Source organism: Phaethon aethereus (assembly GCF_964289735.1).
Source record: "Phaethon aethereus genome assembly, chromosome: 13".
Taxonomy (NCBI): Eukaryota; Metazoa; Chordata; class Aves; order Phaethontiformes; family Phaethontidae; genus Phaethon; species Phaethon aethereus.
The window spans coordinates 20,824,878-20,844,526 of record NC_138589.1 but is presented as its reverse complement, the minus strand read 5'-3'; the positions used below and the strand labels follow the sequence as shown (position 1 = coordinate 20,844,526).

The following is a 19,649-nucleotide window of genomic DNA, read 5'->3' as shown; positions in this document are numbered from 1 at the left end:
GCCTGTCCTGGTCTCACCCTTTGTACCTGGAGAGCAGGAAGAGCGATTGTATTAAATCAGAGCTGTCCCTTTGCACGGGAGAATAACCCACCACTCCCGCTGGCTGGTGTGCTGACAGCCTGGGCAAGAGGAACAGCACCAGAATGGGCACCCTGCAGCCCACTGGACCCGGGCACCCGGCCATGATCCCGCTCCCTCTCTTGTGCGGCTGGGTTGCTTCTCACCTCGGTCCCGTAATGTGACAGTTTATCTTGTGGGAAAGCGTGAAGCTGGCCTGAGTGTCAACAGCCACCATAGAAACCCAGTTTACACTCCTGATCCTTGCCAGACAGCGCTGCAGAGCAAGCAGCAGATATCAGAGTAAATATTGGTTTTCAAATGGGAACGAATTCCCATCTGCTTCATCAGCAGAATGGATCATTTGTGGTGTGTCAGATTGTTTTTCACGTGGTTATCTTTATAATAAAGCTGTGCTTCCCATTCAAACAGCACAGAAAAAAGCTCACTGTGACATATCACCAAGATCTGGTTTTTGCTTTCTTGTGTGACTCTTTCTTTTTAAGTAAGAGAAATGACATCACAGGTCAGGAAACCAAGACGGTTATTTCCAAGACAAAACAGTACACATCATTACAGCGATAGAAAAATTGTTAATGGATATTATTTTCACTGGGATTGCAGCTTGAGGTTAAAATTAAACCTTTTCTTTAAAACTGAGTCAGTGGTAGATAGACAGATATGGGGCAATCACCTATTACATCACGTCTGTAAAAACACCCTGAAACATGTTCAGAAGTGGATGTGATGTCATCGTTTAAAAACAAAATCATACTAATTGCTGGAGTTTGAATCTATCCAAACACTCGATGCAAGAGAACGGTATGTGATAAGGTGGTGGGCTTTGTAGATGAAACACTATCTTCTGCTGGAAGGAAAAAAGAAAGCTTTATCTACATTTCATGGTCCCTAAATTGCTAACCATCCCTAGAGGGTCTGCTAAGTTTTTGAGGGTTCACAGGAAAAAGCGAGAAAGAAGCAACTCAATATAATTGCAACCATGGAGCACGCGTCTCCCATGTCTCCTGCTCCATGCGCGGTTTCTCATACACACCACAACCAGCACTATCACACCAAAGCACAGACCCTACCGCAGCAGCTCCTTCTCCTAAAAGCTAATGCTTTAGGAGAGTATTTCTGCTCACAAGAGTGGTTAATATACCCAAACGTACCTTTTTAAGCCATCGAGAATGAATATTTTCTTTTCTTTTGCAAAACCACAAGGAATCTTGCCAGGATCATAATTACCTGAAGGTAAATGTTTAGCATGATAAGGGATGTATGGAGCTATCTTTACTGAGGGGCTAACAAAACCAGACTGAACTGGAGCTGGAGAACTTACCAAATCCCTCCACAGTGCATTGCTCAGAATGATAAAGCCTTGTCAAATCAAGGTAACAGCAGCAGGTACGGCAGTTAAGTTGATAATCTTATCTCAATGGCTATCACAGCACTACCAGGAAAAGCAAATGCCAATCAGTTGTGGAAAAACCTACTCACCCATCAGGACAGGGTCAGTGGCTTTTTGTGAAGATAAAACAGAATTCATTTCATCAGTGTCACTGTTACCGGGGCTGAGGTAGGTAAAAAATCAAACACTAAGGGTCAGTCCTTGTCCCTTACCTCTTCAGCTGTAAAAAATTGTAAAAGTGGGCATGGAAGAACAGTGAGAAACAACCCATGTCCACTCTTGCCACAAGGCAGGTTGGTTTGCTCCAACTATCTCTGGCCAACATTGGCCTCACAGGGTCTTAGACATGGCTTTAGAAATTTCACAGCTACCCCAGACAGTCTCTTCTCATGTCTCACTAGCCTGGCAGTCAGTAAGTTTTCTCTAATGTCTAAATTAAACCTTTCTCTGCTAATATATACCTAGCCTCCTCATCCTACCTGCCATGAGATTACTACAAGGTGTCCCTCCTTGAGAGTAAGCTGAGTGAGCCACCGAGACCAGGCTGACGTGCTCCCTTACGAACTTACGGAGGAAAATTGGTGCTTGAGAGCACTTGAATGAGAGCATTGTGTCTAGCCTGGTGATTGCAAGAAAAGCCAGGTGAGATACTAAACCCTGCTCTGCCACAGCATGCCTTCATATTACCGGGGATATCATTTGCCCCTGGTATTCCTTCTCCATTAAAGTGAAACACTCCTCTAAAATATCCTGAGGTCCTGTGATGAAGGGGTTTGTAATGGGAACTGAGCATTGGCTAGGTCTTAATAGAGCACTGATTATTTTCAAGTGAACTTGTATCTACCTACCGATGGAAAACAGGACTGATATCTGCATGCAGTGGCCGGTCCTTTGCGTCCAAGAGAAAGCAGCCTCTGCAAACCCCCTGCACACTCCGGCTCTGGAGATGGGGTATCTCAGAAACCAAGCGTGGGCTGTTCAGGCACCTCATGGCAGAATAAGTCTCGCTGGGTGAAACAAATGTGCTTGGACTTGTTCTTAGGCAAGCAAAAACATCGGATTAATAGTGACTCCGCACTCGAACCGCTTTCTCTGTCACCTAATTCCTAAATTTCCTCATTTCCTTAAATGAGGATTTAAGAAGAGGGAGGCACTACCTGAATCAGTGAAAGCTGGAGAAACTGAAATACAGAGGATTTCTTCACCTAAACAACCTCCCTTCTCTTGAGCACATTGTGCTGCTTTTCTCCTCGCATCCTGAAGCCTGGCCCTGGGCTCGGTTAGCCGTTTCCCGCTAGCAAGAGCTCTGCACCTCCGCAGATGATGCAACGTCTCAGCAATTCTTGCACCATGGTGCGGTGGGAGCCGGCTCAGGGCCCTTCTCTGCAGAGGAGCTGACATCTGGTGGGACACGAAAGCATTGCAAGTCTTACTACATTCCAGTCTGGGTTGCATCAGACTTAGGATTTGAATAAGGGGGGGGACACAGGACGATTGTGTGCATAAGGACAGGGGATTTGAAGGTATTTTTGGCTTCTTTGCTCTTATGAGCAATATGACCTCTCCCTGTGCAGAACTCAATTCTCACCCCAGGCTTTCTGGGGTTTCCTTTTACTCATTTATTTTCTACCCGGTTCACCCAATTGTTTACACTTCTCTTTAGAAATGACAAATGGGATTCAAAGATACCTGAGGTGCTGTGAATGGGGCTGAGCCCCAAACCGTGCACCTGGACCCAATCTCTCTCCAAAACCCTGACCTCAGGATGAGGTGAGTCAGGGACCTGTGCAATGACATTGGCATTTAAGAGGAGTGCCTCTGCATCACTGTGGTATGTAAATGAGTGGAAAAATATCTAAACACGCTCATAAATAAAATGGGAATAGAGCAAAACAAGCCCGATGATGGCTAAGGAAAAAGTTTCAGCTGGTATCAGCCAGACTCCATCCCTGTTATTGTGAACACTACTGCCTTACACAGTAAAGATTAAGCATCTCTAAAGAAGCTTAGGTAGCCTAATTAGTGGTTCACTAGCCTAATTAATGAAGATCCAGGACAGACATAAAGGCAGCCTAAGATTTCTGCTTTCTCATCGCTGCTCTGGGAACTGGCACCCTGACTCGAACAGAGTGATGGGGGCCAATGTCACAGAAAGACGTGACTATAGCTGGACAGAGAATTTCTGTGCTGGAGCATTTTAATCAGGAGCAGCTTCAAGGCTGGGCTGGTAAATATTGCCACGGCTCAGTGACACCGCAGATACCCTATGCACTTGAAATGCCCCCATCAAACCTCCTCTGATGAAATAGCGGAGGCAAAGACCAGTCCCTGCAGCAATCCGTGATGTCTGAAAAAGGACAAGCAAACGGCAGCAGTGACACGTGCAGAAGAATTCAGCTGCTCTACCAGGAAGTTTGCAGCGGCTGACTTGAATAGCATGAAAACATTAGTTCCCGCAAGAGTCCTGTCCTCCGGTGCTTGCTCATATGCGTGCATACACGTGCCATTGTATTGTTAGCAAAACCTTTCTTTGAAAAGAATTTCTGATTCTGGTGCTTATCAGCGTGGCGGTAAATTGGAAAGACACGTTCGGTAAGCGGTGAGAGCAGCACTTTCTCATGTGGCAGCTGTTCACAGTGAACAGCTGAAATTATTTCGCGGTCTTGCGCTGCTTGCGGGAAGAGAAGGTCCGTACCCCATGAACAGGATCCCCTGGCAATCAGCATGCACTCCTCGCCCTTGCAGGCAGTTTCATCTGTTTTACACAAATCAGAAAGTATATAATTGTCCCAGAACACAGCTTTCCTTAAAATGCTGATCAGCCTTATCACTGAGCTGGATATTTTACTACCCTGAGAAGACTCCTCTATTCCATCTTCAAGGCTTGAACTGCTGCTTGTGCAAAATGACCTTGTTTTCAGACAGAATCACAGAATCACACAGAATCACAGAATCATTAAGGTTGGAAAAGACCTTTAAGATCATCAAGTCCAACCATCAACCCAACACCACCACGCCCACTAAGGCATATCCTGAAGTGAAAGATCTAGAGCTACCTCCACAAATAAGCCTGGAGTGATGCTGAAGAATGAAACATTACAGCAGGAAACACATATTAATGCCTCCTGCTCTGTATCTGCCACGCTTCTTGTCCTGGCACTTCATGAGTAAATTAATCAAAAACAAAGCAAGAACAGCCAGGCTGGGCAAGCTTCACCTGTGCAGAAATATGGTGTGGAGGGGCTCAGTTTGATGTTAAAACCAAACTTCCTATTTTAGGCATTAGCTTTTCATTTTGGTGCTGAAATGGAAGCATCTGCATTTAAAACCAGAACTCAGAGAGGGGAGAGGCATGCTTATTTGCTCTGGCTCAGTGGTGGAAATGTTCGTTCTTATTTGCTGTAGATCAGTGGTGGATTCAGGTGAGAATTTATTTTACTATGTCTGTGGTTTTTTTTTTCCTCCAGGTGTTTTCTATATGTTAACTGAAGCCGTCATCTTCCTCATTACTGGTACTGATGCCAATAATTAGCACTATAACGTCCTCATCTAGAATACGTAAGATCGATGTATCATTATTAATCATCAGAAATGTGAATTTCTAAACCACTCCTCCTCTATCTAGCTTTTTAATACTATCTCTGCAGTTTTCTTTTCAAAAGCACATAAACCCCAATGAAGTCCCACGGGAATGGCAAAAGTAGGGGCTTTCACAGCTTCACTGAGAATTTCTGTCTTCACATATGACAATTTGCTGATGGATTTAGATTGATGTCCCTTGGGATGTGTATCTGAATAAAGCCACACTTTGTACTTCCCTCCAGGGATGCCTCTGCCTTCCTCTGCTTCCTGTGTTTTCAAGATATTAAAGCACCAATTTCAAAACAGAAAATTCAGGAAGCCAATTGAATGGCCATGAGATATGATCAGCTTCTGGCTATAAATGAGACTTGAATGGAGCAAAGCACCATCGCTGACTTGCAGCAGCCGCCTGCTTGGTCCGAATCCAGTTTCAGGTGCTACACGCATAAGCAGGGGCCAAGGGGCCTCTGCTGGACTGTGAGCACGGCCAGGATAAAGCTCCAGACTTTCTGAGTGACTTTTTCCAAAACAAGCCTTGGCTATGCATGTGCCCTTCCTTAACCCTCAGCCGTATGTGCCTTTGGAGATGAATGACTTTGAAATGCTGTCACCAGAGCCTGGGGGTCGTATTTTTTGTAGTTTTCTCCTCCCTATTTCACATGTGCAGAGGAGGAAAATTGCAGTCTGAGCCTGGAGCAGGCTGAGGGACCTGGTTTTTGACTTGTTACGTGAAGCTTTCCTGCATGAGTTATATACCACACAGCATTTAAAGAAAATAATTTTCCCTGGGCATCCTGACGTGTTCCAGGGCACATGCAGCATTCGGAGCCCTCAGCCTGCTGAATCCAGATGTCTCTCCTCTCAACAAGCTTCAAAAATCTTCTCCAACACACTGGTGTTCCCGGGTGTTATGCTGGCATGATTTTGCGTCCCCTTGCAAGCACTCTCGCTCCACAGGCCTACCAAAATCCCATTGCAGTGGACCCCACCAGCACGGTTGAAGCGGTCCCCACTCCGCAGCCCCACGGTTCACTCTGTTTGCAGGGCTTATCTTCATCCTCATCTTTCTATACAGACAGTGACAGAACACTAACATACCAGCTCATCCTACAGTTGCAATGCATTTTTGGTTGATTTAGTTACTGTGCTGTCAGCATGTCCTCCCGCTTAATCTGTGTCATTAATTCCTTCCTTGCTACTGGCTTCAGAAAGCATTAACAAGGGAAAAATAAATCAAGTGTTAGAGCACAAAGAAGACCTGTGGGAAAAAGCTTTTGAGTCTTTTCTGAAGCTTTCATGCCTGTTATTCTTTACTTTGCTGATACAGCTGGATTTACCATCCTGTTGAATGAGCATATTCCAGACTATAAAAAATAACAAGTAAAACCACGTGCTCTTTGTATAGGTCAGAACTGGAGACAGGCTGCCAGATATAACAGCATGGAACAACTTCATAGCAGTAGAATCAAATGTGCAAACACAGGCAAAGTCGAGCTTATGCTATGTTCCTCAAAACAAAGCGGAAACAAAACCTGAGACATAACAGAAATGAGAGTGTGAGGACATCTGTGCGTGGGAGCATGTGTGTGTGTGTGCCTGAGCTCGGCTGTGTTTGGGAGCGCACATCTGTCTGCCAGCTGGGTGAAGATGTTTGTGTGAATGTGTAGGAGTACATCTGTGAGTGCCGTGGGGGAACGTGGAGTGGCCTTTCCCATTCAGGGGGACGGGAAGCTTGTGAAAAGAGCTCACCTAAGTCAGTTTTGGAGTCTTAAATTCATGTTTTGGGGCATTGGTGCTCTCATGTCGCAATCTTTAGTCTCATCTGTACAGTGAAGGTGTCCATCGGATCCATTCAAGGAAGACGCATCTCTTAAGAGTTACCATCATTGCTACAGCAGGATTTCTCACCATGGTGGAGCAGGGGTATATTTATCCCTGAGAAGTTCATGCCCTGTTTCATGCTTATATTGTGCTTTTATTTTCAAAGTGCAGTGCAAAGTATTCTTTTTCCTTTCATCCTCTTTTTTTCACATAAGCCGTGAGAAACTAGACCATATACTTCAAGAGATCAGAGAACTCATACCAAGAATGTTCTACCCCACGCGGTTTCCCATGTGGTGGCTAGCTCCAAATGACCCCGAACATCTGAAACTACACTCAGAAATATGGAAAATAAAGTTTTTAGAATGCAATTTGAGCTCACAGAGCTGAGGATCTCTGTACAGTCAGTTATGGAAATAACCACGAATGATGCAGCACCCAAAAGGCCAATGCAAATGGGAGCAGGTGGAGCGGCGTGTGCAGGAGGTGAAAGACTCCTTGCTCCCCCGGTAAATTGATGCCTGGTGAAGACGTCAAGAGGTCCTGAGTGGGTTTCACAAAGATGCAGCCTTTTTAATTTAAAAGTCCCCCTAAAAAGAGTTAGAAGAAGCTCTGGACCCAGAGGATTTGGTGACCAAACTCCTGTAGACATCAGGAGGGGATGTGTTTCCACACACCAGTGTCTTTTTGAGGTTAAAGACCAAGAAGCAGCAGGGAGACTTCCTAGTCTGCATGTAGCGCCAGGGAACTCAGCAGAGCTCGTGCATCTTATGTTGGCTGAGAAATTGCCCCATTCACTTGACCTCGTCTCTCTGTAGCTTTCTGTTTGCTTCCTGCACATGAACATTGACACGCTGCAGCTTTAGTTGTAACCGCAATGTTTTCAGAACGATCGGACAATCAAAACACTGGTCAGGATGTATGTTGTCTGCAACCTCAAAATATTTCCCAAGCTCTTCCCTTTGTGCTTCAGGGCTGTTTTCCAAGATCTGAGGTTCAAGTGTAGGCGGACGTTCAAAGCATAGGATCTGTCCTGCAACTTCCATAGCATGTACTGGATGTTTGGGTTAACTTGGTGGGCATTGAGCTGCACCTTCAATGGATATCCTCGCTAGTTTTGCGAGAAGTGGTGGGTTGGACAGTGATGAAAACCACCCTGCTTCCAGGCAATGCAGGGTTTTGTGAGCATTCAGTGAAAAATATAGTGATTGTACTCCTTCCTCAGGAGTAAGAAACAACCACAAAAGCAATTTTGAAGCGCACGGGAATGAAAAGAAACTCAGAGCTCAAAGATGTATTTGAATTCCTATTTACAGTGTACACGTTGGTTAAGTGTTCAAAGTTGTCTTTTTCCCAGAAATTTTACCTGGGCTCAGCATCCATGTGAAATACCATGCAAAAAGCTAAATCGTCGTTATTCCTTCCCCACCATCAAGGCAAAGAAGCAGCTGTCCAGCATCGCCTCACAGTGCTGGCTGTTTCCTTCCGCTCTCCAACGCCTCAGGTCTCTGAGACCAGCCTGGGTAAAACCCATTTCCAAAACTTTGTGTCTGAAAATGAAAACACTTGTGCCGACCCCAGCGCCCAAGGTTTTCAACCCGCTGTTCGTTTTTATTTCTGCGCAAGGTCTCCCTCCAAGCCTGGCTTCCGCCTTCAGGCAACACCTAGGCCCTTCGCTTCCCTGGGAGGGACCATTTTGTGTGAGGGGAGGGGGCCATTTTGTGGGCTCAGCGGACTCCTCAGGGCAGGACTAAATGGGCCCGTGAGTCAAAAGGGAGGTCTGGACTCTCTGCAGGCGGGTGACAGGCGGTGTATGGAGCCGCGTTAAGACTTCTCCCCAGCCCGGTGGGGCTCATAAGGCTGGGCCAGGGCGGCCCCGGCTCGCAGCACTCCCCCAGCCCCGGCCCGGAGCTGGGGAGGCGCGGGAGGAAAGGCAGCAGGCTGATGCCGGCGGCGCCGGGTCCGCCGGGCCTGCAGAGGGCCCCCGCGGCCGCGCCGCTCCGGCAGGAGGCGGGCCGCGGCCTGGAAGCGCTGGGCCGGAGCGGGCGCCGCTGCCCGCCCAGCCGTGCGCCCGGGGCGGCAAGCGCGGCGGGGAGAGCACGGTGCTCCCCGCGCGGCCTAGCCCGGCCTTTCAGCCATGGGGAAGAAGGGGAAGCGGGAGAAGAAGGGGAAGGGGGCCGAGAAGACGGCCGCGAAGATGGAGAGGAAGGTGTCCCGCAGAGCCAAGAAGGAGGAGGTGAGGGGCGGGAGTGGGGGGCTCCGGTAGCCCTGGCCCGCGAGGCCTGGGCCTCCCTTGGGGCGTTGTGGCGTTTCCTTGGGCCCGCAGTGGGTCTCGGGGCGTTTTTTAAAACGGAGTCTGAAGGGAAAGCCGTCGGTGGCGGTGGAGGCACGAGGAGGTCGGAGGAGTGGGTTGGGGGCATGGGTATTTCAATTTGAAAGTGAAGGAATTTACCCAAACGCAAGCGGCTCTTGACTTGGTTAAGTCCCGTTGGTGCCCGCACATCATCAGCCGGGTGCAAGATGTGCAGGCAGAGGGATTTTGAGGTCAGCGCACATCTCGTGAATCTTTCAGGGTTAGTGTTAGGGCAGTCCTGGTGAAAAAGCAGTGCTCCCACTCATGCATGCGGTGTGTGGCTAAGGGCTGTGGAGCCCTCAGCACCTGTGTGAGGGCACTCGGAAAAGGGGAAAAGAGGATAAAGGGTGAAATGAAAATTGATAGAAGGAAGCCTTTTGCCATACCGCTGACAAGCTGGGTGCAGCATGTGCGAGAAGATGTAAAAGGAGGACAAGAAAATGCAGTTTAACGGTCCTTTTTTCCTTCCATCTTCCCCATCCTTTTCTTCTGTCCTTAAAAGCAAATGAAAATGTTTGTTTCTCTCACTCCTAGAGCAGGTGCTTGTATTTAGGCCTCAAAACAGCTGCTTTTCTGCAGTCGAAAAGTAGTTGTTAACAGCATAATGCAAAACTTAAGACATGGAACGTGCCAGTACATGTATACTGGATGCAGGGAGAGCTGATGCCATGCTGCAGAGGCAACATCCCTAGATTTTTGAAATCCCTGCTTTGACCACACCTTCAGAAGATTAATTGAAGGGAGGTGGTGAGCAATGGCGGTTGTAGGAGAGAGCATGGATCAGAAACTCTTCCTAGCTGCAATCTTGCTTCTGCTCTTGCAACTGCAGTGTATCTGCAGTTTGGAGGCAGATTTTATTTTTAATTGACAGAAGTTGAAAGGGAGTAAAAATGTGTGCAGTCCTTCTCTCCAGCTATAGTATGAGCTGGGAACAGAAGAGAGTTTCCAGTTCCATTTAGATGTTTTTCCATTGCAGACAAAGAAGAGGACTAGCTGGATTGTAGCATATCATCACTTCTGCTAGGGCTTAAATGATTTGCATTTACTTGCTGATTTGTGTGGTGTTTCTGCTGCAGGAATAGCAGGTGTGCACTAAATGCATACTACCCTTTTAGGACTCTTCTGAGTGACTTGGTAGTGTTTTAGGGCAGACCAATCTTTAAAGCATATGTGGAAGTACTCGGTATCCATTTCTTGTAGTTGAATGCAGGGAAGCTAAGCAGACAGATTTTTTTTTTTTTTTTTTTTTTAACAAGGGAAATCCTGAGGGTGAGTGCTGGTTTCATGTGGTGTGCGGGTGGCTCTGTGCATGTCAAGGAACTCATGTCTGGCTTATTTTCAGGAGGATCTTGAAGCTCTGATAGCAGAATTCCAGAGTTTAGATGCTAAAAAGACCCAAGTAATTGAGTCATCTTGCCCACCCCCCTCACCCAGGTAAGAGATTAAATGAGACTTTAGCTATCAATTACGCAGCGGTTGATGGTGCTTTTAATGAAATTTATATATGTAAAGTTATTTCCTGAGAGTGGAAGGCATAATATCTGGCATAGCTGGTAACTTGAGTTATAAAATAAGCTGGTATATTGAATCCCTGGTTAAAAAAAGGACCAAAAGCTTTTTTTTGGCCTTAAAGTCCACTTTTTAATCATCCCATCAGCACAAAGGAGGCAAAGAAGGGTTAGATTACAGGGCTTTGAGGAAAAATAAAAGTTAAGAGGAAGTTTTGGATTTGGACTAGAAAGCTGAGCAGACTTAAGAAGCAAAAGGATGTGTCATGAGATCAAGACGCTTTATCAAGTGTAGCTTGGTGTCCACATACTTCTAGGTTCTGTATTTCTGTTTCCTGTGGCTTGTTAAGCAAATGTCTTTCTCTGTGATACCTGGTTTCCTCTCTGCATACTGGGACAGGTCAGTACAATACTGTTAATCTCACAGGGGTGTTACAGTGGTCAGTTGGTTCCTCCTTGGGAGTGGCAGGGATCTGTCTCTGCATGGTGCAGAACGCTTTGGTGGTATGTAGATTAACAATGACCAGTGGTGACTGCAGAATAATGACGCAGATAAGATGATAGGCGACAGCCCAGTTCTACCCATATTTATGTGCCCTCATAAAACTAATTTTTGTTCTTGACACACCAGCATTAAAATTCAAGAGCTCACGTCAAAAGGCATGTTAAATGACAGTGTAACGTGTGCTCCTAAAATAGGAGAAGATTTCGGACAGTGTCAAATTAATCTTGCTGGAAGTTTTCAAGAAGTTAATTTCTTTGAGAAGTTTTTAGCCCTGGTATGAATATCACAGCCTAGTAATTTGGCAGATGATGGAGAGACCTTTGTGGCTAGAGGGCAGAAGTGCTAGTGCTAGCTGAGTTAAAGGCTGCAAGCTTCTGAGTTTTACAATACTCTTACACATCTACTGTTTTCTCCATCCCTCTTTCTTTTGCAGGCTGAACGGCTCCCTCTCTGCTCACCCTGAGAAAGACGAATTGATCCTTTTTGGAGGTGAATATTTCAATGGCCAAAAAGTAATGTATACTTCCATTTTTTTTTCTCGTTTATTCTACCCTCTCCCTGCCTTGTACTGTAATTTGCATGAGTCTCATTTAAAGTGAAATTCAAGGCAGCAGTCATAAAATATGTATCTGCCCCTGAATGAGAGCAAAATAGCCTTTTAATTCTGCTGTGATACTGTCTCATGCCTGAACAGTTGGCAGGAAGGAGACATGCTAGAACCCATTAAGGAGTCAGAGTGATTGTCTCAGCATCAATATTTCAGGGCTTCATAATTTCTTCAGACTTAGTTGTAGACATATCTGACCCTTTTTGATAACTATTGAAGAATCTCTTATCTTCCACCTTTCAAAACAAGGTACTTCTGCAGTTTTGTTGCTGTCAAGGTATTGCCTGCCTTGGAGATGTGTACAGTAGCAAATATTTGCAAGTGGGCACTCCTGTTACTGGATTTCTGCAAGTTGCAAGTGTTTCTGGTGCTTCTGGAGGCAAACTGGTCTTTACGAACCCAAGAAGTTGTATATACTGTAGCTTGAAAACTCAAGCCTGTCAATGATTTTTGCCCTAAGATGTTTGGTTGCCTTAGGATCACCAATGTGATGTGCTAAACTAATTCTCTTTGCTTCATTACCTTAAGCTGTTTCTGTCTCTGGAGTTGAGCAGCAGTTTGGGCAACATTAACCTGCACATCTGTGTTAAGCTCCACCTTCTTAAGTCCTCATATCTCAAGCGGCTTAACAAAGTGTTTGTGAAAGAACAGTCCAGTCCAGTGGATCACTGAAAAAGTTGCTGACTCCCAGTCTAGCAGACGGGTTGTTGCCCTCCTTCCCTGCCTGATGAGGCAGGTGAGCTTTTGCTTTGCAAAGCTAGTGCTGTGCTCCTTCTCCCCCAAACTCACAAATAACCTGAGGAGACCTCAGGTCCTGTGCTTGGACAGACTGACCCTGTCCAATGGAGAGCCGTGGTGATGTGTATTTTCTCTTCCTCTCTAACAGACGTACCTGTATAATGAACTGTATCTTTACAACATCCGGAAGAACAGCTGGTCTAAAGTAGAGATCCCCAACCCACCACCAAGGCGATGTGCTCACCAGGTAAAGTATTGTGTGCCAGAGCAGCAGTTGGAATTGTTCTAACGCTGTGCTAAAGACGGATGGGAGTTGATTTCTGCCCTCCAGCCAAGGGTTTCTGGGCCCTTTTCATTCTCCTCGTAATGGGCTGCCTGTGGTGTCACTTCACCTCTTCTGCTGAGGGGGTCTGTCCAAGCCTGTCCAAGGTGCTTGTGCTTTCTGATCACTGGGTAGCCTCTGGAATTGTTAAGTGTAGAATAAAGATTGGGGTTGTATCTGTTTGGTCAACAGGACTCAAGCAGGACTTGTGGTGGAGACTCTTCTTTTGAAGATGAACTCTCTTTGCTGCATTATATAGGGACCAGCTCAACCATCCATAATCCCAGGACGGCACTGAATTTTCAAAATGATGGTCAGGGTATAACTTTGAATCTGACCAAAGTGCTATGAGTGGCAGAGTTGCTGTGCATGATTATTTCGTTAATGCCCACAGGCCTACATCCATGGGCATTACAGATACTGCCGCTCCAGCAGTGTGAAAGACCAATTACTGTAGCGTATCCCTGCTAGCATGTAGCAGTTGGGCTTTGCCAAGTGTCCCAACTGTACAACACAATGGACCCCTAGCACTGACTGTGTGTGTCCTGCCTTTGGGTTGCGGGGTTTTTTGTTTTTTTTTTTTTTTCCTTTGGCAGATGGGCTGGGTTTTTTTTTTTGTCTGCAAAGGCAATAGACAAAGTTGTCTAAATTTTCTGTGGGATATCATGACACTCCCCTAGAATTCACTTCTCTGATGCCTGTGTCATTAAGGTCACTGGCTGGTTGTGACGATGAAGGATTTGGGTTTATTTACTTTATGTGAACACCTGCACATTAGAAACTGGACCAAAGACTTGTATTTTTTGCAGGTCTCTGGCCCTCACCAGCTGTCTGATAGATTATCTTGCCTTTTGCAGCAAGTGGCTGGGTGACTGGTACATTTCAAAAGCTGCCATGCAGGATGCGAATGTTACGTTCCTACCCATGGCCAAAGCTCTTAGAGCTCCCTGGTAAGATCCAGTACCCTGGTTAGATTCATATATCCTTCTTATGCTACACCTAAATGCCAGTTTTGCTCTGAGTTGTCTGTCCTTTCTTGAATTGAAAGGTTCTGACTTGACTTTTCAGCTACCTAGTGGTGCTTAAAATGGAACTTGATTTCAGAGGTCAAATTCCACAAGGAGACCATGAATTCAAACACTCGTTTCTCTAGGTGAAAAGTTGCTTGGTGAGTGTGGAGTTGAGGTGCTTGTTTGGGTGTTGGTAGCCAGCAGGTGGCTGTCTCGCAGCTGACTCTGAACTGAGCAGGCAGGCACTGCGTCAGGGAGCCGCAACTGGATTATAACAGAAATAAAATGAGAAACCTATCTGAGGAGTCCTGCTTCAACAATAAGGTTTCTGTCTGATTAATTAATTATAGTCACACAGGAGACAGTTCAGCCTCATCAGTTGGTGGGTTTGTTGTCTTCCCTGTGACTTTATTTTTAACGCATATTCTGCATTAGCTCAAAGGTAAACAGAAGCGTGTCTGTGGGTTTGTAAGTGCATTTTTTCAGTCTTATGTGTCATCTCTGGTCTCTGACTTGCGATCCTCTGTTGGAGTTTCAGTGGCTTCATTACATCAGCTCAACAGAGCTGTAGTGAGAATAGGTGAATATCGATGGGTGTTGTCAGTTCTTTAAGGAAAAAGCTTGGCTATGTAATGAATTTCGAGCCAGCTCTTCAAAAGGTCACATGCAAGTGCCAGCAGGCTGCTGTATGTACCTTCCCCTTAATCTTTTAAGCACTAGATACCCATGAAAATCGGGTACGTATCCCCTTTGTTTGGGTAACTTCATGTTTCCACAAGTCCTGCTTGCAAACACACCCTATATTTTCTCAAGATGTTTAATCATTGCATGTATAGGCTGGTTTACATGAGGGTATGGTCATATGTCTGATGCTAAAAATCTTCTCTGCTGTTTGCTGGGAAAGACAGGCAGGTAACGAAGCCCTTCTGAAGAAAGAGATCATTATCCCAATGTTGATCTGTGATGGGTACCCTGGAAAAAAACACTTGTGGAACAATTAATGTAAATAACCCAAGAGGTCCCAGTCAAGGAAGAAATTTGCACAGTCATGTCGTTTCCTCCTTGGATTTCCTTCCTTTTTCCTTAGTCCTTACCTAGATAATTTTAATGAAGTAGAGTCTTGCTCTTTTCTCCCTGCTTTTAACTGTCAGCTTGCATCACAACAGTGCTTTCTCTGTGCAGAAAGAACAAACCCCTTTGATCCTCTCTGCTGCGTGCCCTAAGCAAAGCAGTAACAATCTCCTCTTGTCCAAATGCTGCACATTTCCTTCTGTGTTTGGGGTTTTTTTGGTTGGGTGTGGTTTTTTGTGGGGTTTTTTTGTATTCAGAGGGAGCAGTAATGCTTTTCAGATCTTGGGAAGCGTCAGGTTTGGACTTGTGCTGCAGCTTGGCTTCTTTACTGTTTGTCGTTTTATAATCTACAAAAACTGCAAAGGCCAATTGTGCACTGTTAATTGCCTTTGCCAAAAGACTTTTCCCTGCATTACTCTGCCTGCTGGGTGCTGGGATGCTAGATGTGTCTTGGAGGCAGGAAGTGCCCGTGTTCCTTGCGTGGCTCAGAGTTCATCGGCCCCAGTATGTCTTCTGCAGGATGCTATTTTTGTGACTAAAGGATGGGTGGAATGTTGCCAAGCCTTATCTGTGGAGAGGTTTCCTTTTGGTGAACAGAGAGATTTGAACAATTGTTGTTAAACTAAATCCCAAGATGCTTCCTTGGGAGCCTTGAATTTGTAGAACTGGAACTCAAGATGCTAGGATGTGGGAAGAGCCCAGCTCCTTGGCCGACTTTCCTTTGCTGTAGGGAACGTGTGCTAAACAATGAATAACTCGTGTTTAAAATTCCCCTTGCTTCAGCCCTAGAGAGCTGCTGTTGTCAAGCAAGGCAGCAGCAGCCGCCGCTGCCACTTGTCTGCTCTCTGGTATTTGGAGGCAGTTGCACACTTCACTGATAAAGTTCTGTCTCTGGTTTTTGAACCCTGGTCTGATCCAGCTCTTCCTTCTTCTCCTGGCAGGCGGCAGTGGTGCCCACAGCCGGCGGGCAGCTGTGGGTATTTGGCGGGGAGTTTGCATCTCCCAACGGGGAACAGTTCTATCATTACAAGGATCTCTGGGTCCTGCATTTGGCTACCAAGACCTGGGAGCAGATCAAGTAAGTAATGGACCATCTTGTCTAGACAGTGCTTTTGCCAAGAAAGGTTGGACCAGGTGATCCTTGAGGTTCCTTCCAACCTGGTAGTCTATGATTCTGTGACGTGTTCTGAAGTCAGTGATGCTCACCTCATGAGGGAGTGTGCCAGCATGATCTGAGTTTGATTGCTGGTATAGTGCTGTGATTTCCCAGTTGTCTGCTCGTCTCTACCTTGAGTACAGAGATGCCCAATCTAGAAATGGTGGAGAGGACAGCCCCCAGAAAGTAGTAGAAATGAGAGATGTGTTCCAAGTCTACTAAGGCCAAAGCTATTTTATTTACTATGTGATTTTTGAAGCATGGGTGTGCTTGGGTGTTACTTAACTGAAGGAAGGGGTATCATGAACAGCACTCTGTCGTCCCAGCCATGGTGGGTGTAGATGTCCAACTTCAAAACAGTACTTGTTGCTCTGTCTGCCTGGGCTTCTCCTACATGAGCTGTACAAGACCAGTACAAGGATCTCGCCCAATTTTACCATTGCTTGAGAAGACAGCTTGTATCTATCCACAGAGCCAACTTAATTCCTGATAACTGGCATTTGCTGCTTCAAGATTCCTTGGGATAAACAAGCCAATAATTCAGACCTGTCAAAGTAAACAGGTGCCAAAAGCTCTGGTAGTTTTTGACAGGAGTTAAGATGCCTAAATATCTTCTGTAGATCTGGCCTAAAGTCCCCTGCTAATGTTTCCTTAACCTTTGACTTCTTAGTTTTGCTGCTCATGTTTGTATTTGCATGAGAGAAGAGGTCTGGTGGGTCATCCAGTGGTCTGAGAGGCAGGAGATGTGGCTTTGGGCCTGACTTTGATATAGACTTTCTCTTGGACTTTGGGGTTGTCTTGACTGTGGGATTAGTCAGCACAGCTTTGTGTGGGCTGAAACTGCCATGCAGCTGACCCTTGAGGTGGCACTGGGGAAAGCAGCAGCTTTGGGACATTTGCTCATTTGCTGTTTGACCTGTTGATCTCCTGGTTATGAGCTCTATGTCCTTCCTTCAGGTGGGAAACCCTAAATCTGCCTAGGTTGATCAGTTTTTTTGCCTCATGTACAGAGTGCGAGTGCCTGTTGTCTCTGTCTCTTGCACAATAATTGAGAGGGTGGTTTAGGACTGAGCTGTGCAGAGATGGATACCTTGGTTCTGCCTTGGCACACGCCTGGGGCCACACATTGAGTCATCATGCCTGTCTGCCTTTTCTCCCTCCTCCCTGTAAAATAAGAGCATTGATATTGCCTGACAAGGGGGAAATCTGGAGGTTTAATTTTACTGAGGTTAATGTAGCACTGAAGGGACTCTGGCATGGAAGGTGCAGGGGGACATATAGAGCCAAAGTGCCAAAATCCCAAGGAGTCCAAAACAGGCTGGGTTAGAAGGGTGCTTCACAGCACAGGATCCCCGCAGCCGACTGCGCTGCGAGAATCCGGGGATCATCCTTTTGAGTTGCTCTGGGAGGCTGAGAGAAAACTGTTTAATTGGTGAGCGGCTGGTTCCTGTCCATCAGTGTGGTTCTTGGCTCCAGACCTGGCAGTGTTAATCTAGTAACAGCTGTAATTTGTCATGTTACAGGAAGCCAGGTTTACTCTAGTGAGCCCTGCTTGTCTTTGAGAAGCAGGGGTAAGAGGAACCCTCCAAAATGATGGAGGGCTCTTTAGGAGGTGCAAAGATTAAAAAGACCTGTCTATGTGCAGGCTGATCTGCCTGTTGTTGTTAGGCAGAAGCTGACGTAATGACTGTGACTGTACCCTTCCCAGCTCCCCCAGAATAACTTCTGAATCCCTTGCTCAATCTCAGCCAAGTAAAGGGGATGAACTCAGATGCGTTATGTACCTACCGGTTTCACGTAAGCGGGCAGGGGGGAGGAAGTGATGCTCGCCACAGAATCCCTGCTGAGAGAAAGGGTTGACATTTCAACCAAACTCTCGGTTGAAAAAATCCTCACCGGAGAGCAGTGTTAATACCCAGCTGCAGGGAGAGTGAGGGCGGGAGATTGTTTTTTGTGAGCCATTGGAGAATCCGGATGAGGCTTCATTAGCTCCACCACTGATGGCACAAATTGTTCTCTTGTGGGTTTGCAGATGCGTTGCTGTAGAGCTGATTTAGGGTTTTCCACTCTCAAAACAAATGCTGCAGTACCTGACCTGCCTGGAAGGAGGAAACAAGGTGGTTATGAGGCTCTGCTCGTCCCACATCTAACCCCATGTGGGAGACCAGCCTTGGGGATGCTGAGTGTAACTTACACTGCAAAAGCACCTGTTCCCTCGCTGGACCTGAGCATGAAGTTTGCATGTGCTGCAAGTTGCAGGATGCCCCCAGCAGTCCCAGGCCCTAAGAGGACTACAAGCATGGCAAGAGGTTTTTGTTGTGATGGGTTGTTGCCGTTAGTGAGGAGAGAGACAGATTGGCAAGGTGGGTCCCTAGTTGCTCCTAGGGAGCAAGTTCTAGTACCACACTTCAAGTCGCCCAGAGCTATACTCCATCCCCTGGTGTTGGTTGTCACATGTCACTTTGGCTGCCATTCCACAGTGGGAGGATGCATTTGGAGTCATTGATACTTCATTGTTTCTTAATAGATAAAAGGATAGACATTTTCTAAGTGAGCATCATAAATTATATGGGTGGAAGTACCCTGGAGAGATGATCTTTTCTTTCTCTCTCCCTCCCCCATGCAGGATCTACTCCATTTGAGCTTCCTGATGTGTTTGGGTGGATGTCTGTCTTTCAGCCTTGCTGGAATTTTGAAAACGCCTGTGCCTTGGTCCCAGTGTTCGAATAAAACAAAGTGCATCTCCTCTCCACCCTTGGGCAGAGCTCCAAGAGCTGCATTAATGAGGCATCTGGCAGAGGAGACTGGGAAGGGATGTCTTTGTTTTAATGTTAACCTGACTGAGTGTGAAAATCAAGTTTCTGCTGCTTCTTTGCATTTCCATATGGCACCTTGATTACAGTCTGCTTGGAAAGGGGAAGAAGAAAGGGCAGAAATGATTGTTGAATTGTACAAGGGATTTTTTTCCTAATTCTTTTATAACTATGATCGTAACACGTGCTGCATTTCACTTCCTTCAGCATTTTGCTTTTCTTGCCAGGGAACCCCATTGCTGCTGTCGTTTTTTCACATAGGTTTCTCATGTCTATCTGAAGTCAAGCACTTGCTTATTTTGGATTGCCATTAACCAGCTGGGATGACTGGTGACAGCGAGGGGTCAGCTTGGAGGCTAGTGGTATTGGAGGAGTGAGCATGTTTGGGAGACTAAATGGAGGGGGCAGATTGTGTAGGTTTTTTGGGTCATGGTGGGGCACAAGTCCTGGTACAGCAAGCCTTTACATAGCAGGCCAAGCAATAATTCCATGTGTCCAGTGTGGTAGCAGTCTTACCTGAATAAATGCCTGGTGATAGACATTTGGGGTACAGACTGGTGTTGAGTAAACTCAGTTGGGTTTGGAAGACATCATTGTAGTGCAAATAATAGAGTAACATAATTATTCATTAAGAAATGTTTGGACAAGAGAGACAAAGTTTGTGTTTCTATTCCATGTGGGAAGACTCACATGTG

At 46.1% G+C, this 19,649-nt stretch overlaps 1 protein-coding gene across 1 annotated transcript in view; it reads left to right on the top strand.

The window, feature by feature from the left end:
* Positions 1-9,008: 9,008 nt before the first annotated feature.
* The window catches only part of KLHDC4 (kelch domain containing 4), a gene marked incomplete at both ends in the record, with an annotated part of 28,503 nt that continues 17,862 nt past the window's right edge, over positions 9,009-19,649 (top strand). The window contains 5 exons of the mRNA XM_082005939.1: positions 9,009-9,107; positions 10,567-10,658; positions 11,671-11,749; positions 12,731-12,829; positions 15,927-16,063. Of these exons, the coding sequence (XP_081862065.1) occupies positions 9,009-9,107; positions 10,567-10,658; positions 11,671-11,749; positions 12,731-12,829; positions 15,927-16,063 (506 nt within the window). The remainder of the gene's footprint in view (positions 9,108-10,566; positions 10,659-11,670; positions 11,750-12,730; positions 12,830-15,926; positions 16,064-19,649) is intronic.